This window comes from Pundamilia nyererei, unplaced genomic scaffold (genome assembly GCF_000239375.1).
Source record: "Pundamilia nyererei isolate P.nyererei 1_Seehausen unplaced genomic scaffold, PunNye1.0 scaffold00037, whole genome shotgun sequence".
NCBI classification, from domain to species: domain Eukaryota; kingdom Metazoa; phylum Chordata; class Actinopteri; order Cichliformes; family Cichlidae; genus Pundamilia; species Pundamilia nyererei.
Genome location: NW_005187438.1, coordinates 105,236 through 105,667, shown reverse-complemented (window position 1 = coordinate 105,667; position 432 = coordinate 105,236). Strand labels below are relative to the sequence as shown.

At 54.9% G+C, this 432-nt stretch overlaps 1 protein-coding gene across 9 annotated transcripts in view; it reads right to left on the bottom strand.

Moving 5' to 3' along the window:
* Positions 1–432, bottom strand: part of LOC102192974 (splicing factor 3A subunit 2-like) — a 3,682-nt gene that overhangs the window by 1,538 nt on the left and 1,712 nt on the right. For 6 of the 9 annotated variants that reach the window (XM_013910165.1, XM_013910166.1, XM_013910170.1 and 3 more), the window contains one exon: positions 96–432. In XM_013910165.1, the coding sequence (XP_013765619.1) occupies positions 96–432 (337 nt within the window). The remainder of the gene's footprint in view (positions 1–95) is intronic. The other 3 variants (XM_013910168.1, XM_013910171.1, XM_013910167.1) reach the window with 3 other exon arrangements.

The following is a 432-nucleotide window of genomic DNA, read 5'->3' as shown; positions in this document are numbered from 1 at the left end:
CTGGGGAACCTGTGGATGGGGGTGCTGGGGCAGAAAGGCAGGGCCCTGTGGTGGCTGAAGATGCAGGGGTGGGAAAGCCTTCTGCTGCGTTGCCAGAAGCAGAGAGTGTGAATGCAAACCAGTCTGCTGGGGAACCTGATGTGGATGATGTGGACGTAAACCAGTCTGCTGCTTCAACTTAGGGAGATTTGGTGGATGGTGTGGATGCAAATGAGACTGCTGGGTCACCTGAGAGAGACTGGGTGGATGCAAACCAGTGTGCATTGTCACCTGAGATAGACTGGGTGGATGCAAACCAGTGTGCATTGTCACCTGAGATGGAGTGGGTAGATGGTGTGGATGTAAACCAGTCTGCTGGCTCTGCTGAGGCACACTGGGTGGATGCAAAACAGCCTGCTGGCTCATCTGAGGCACACTGGGTGGATGCAAAAC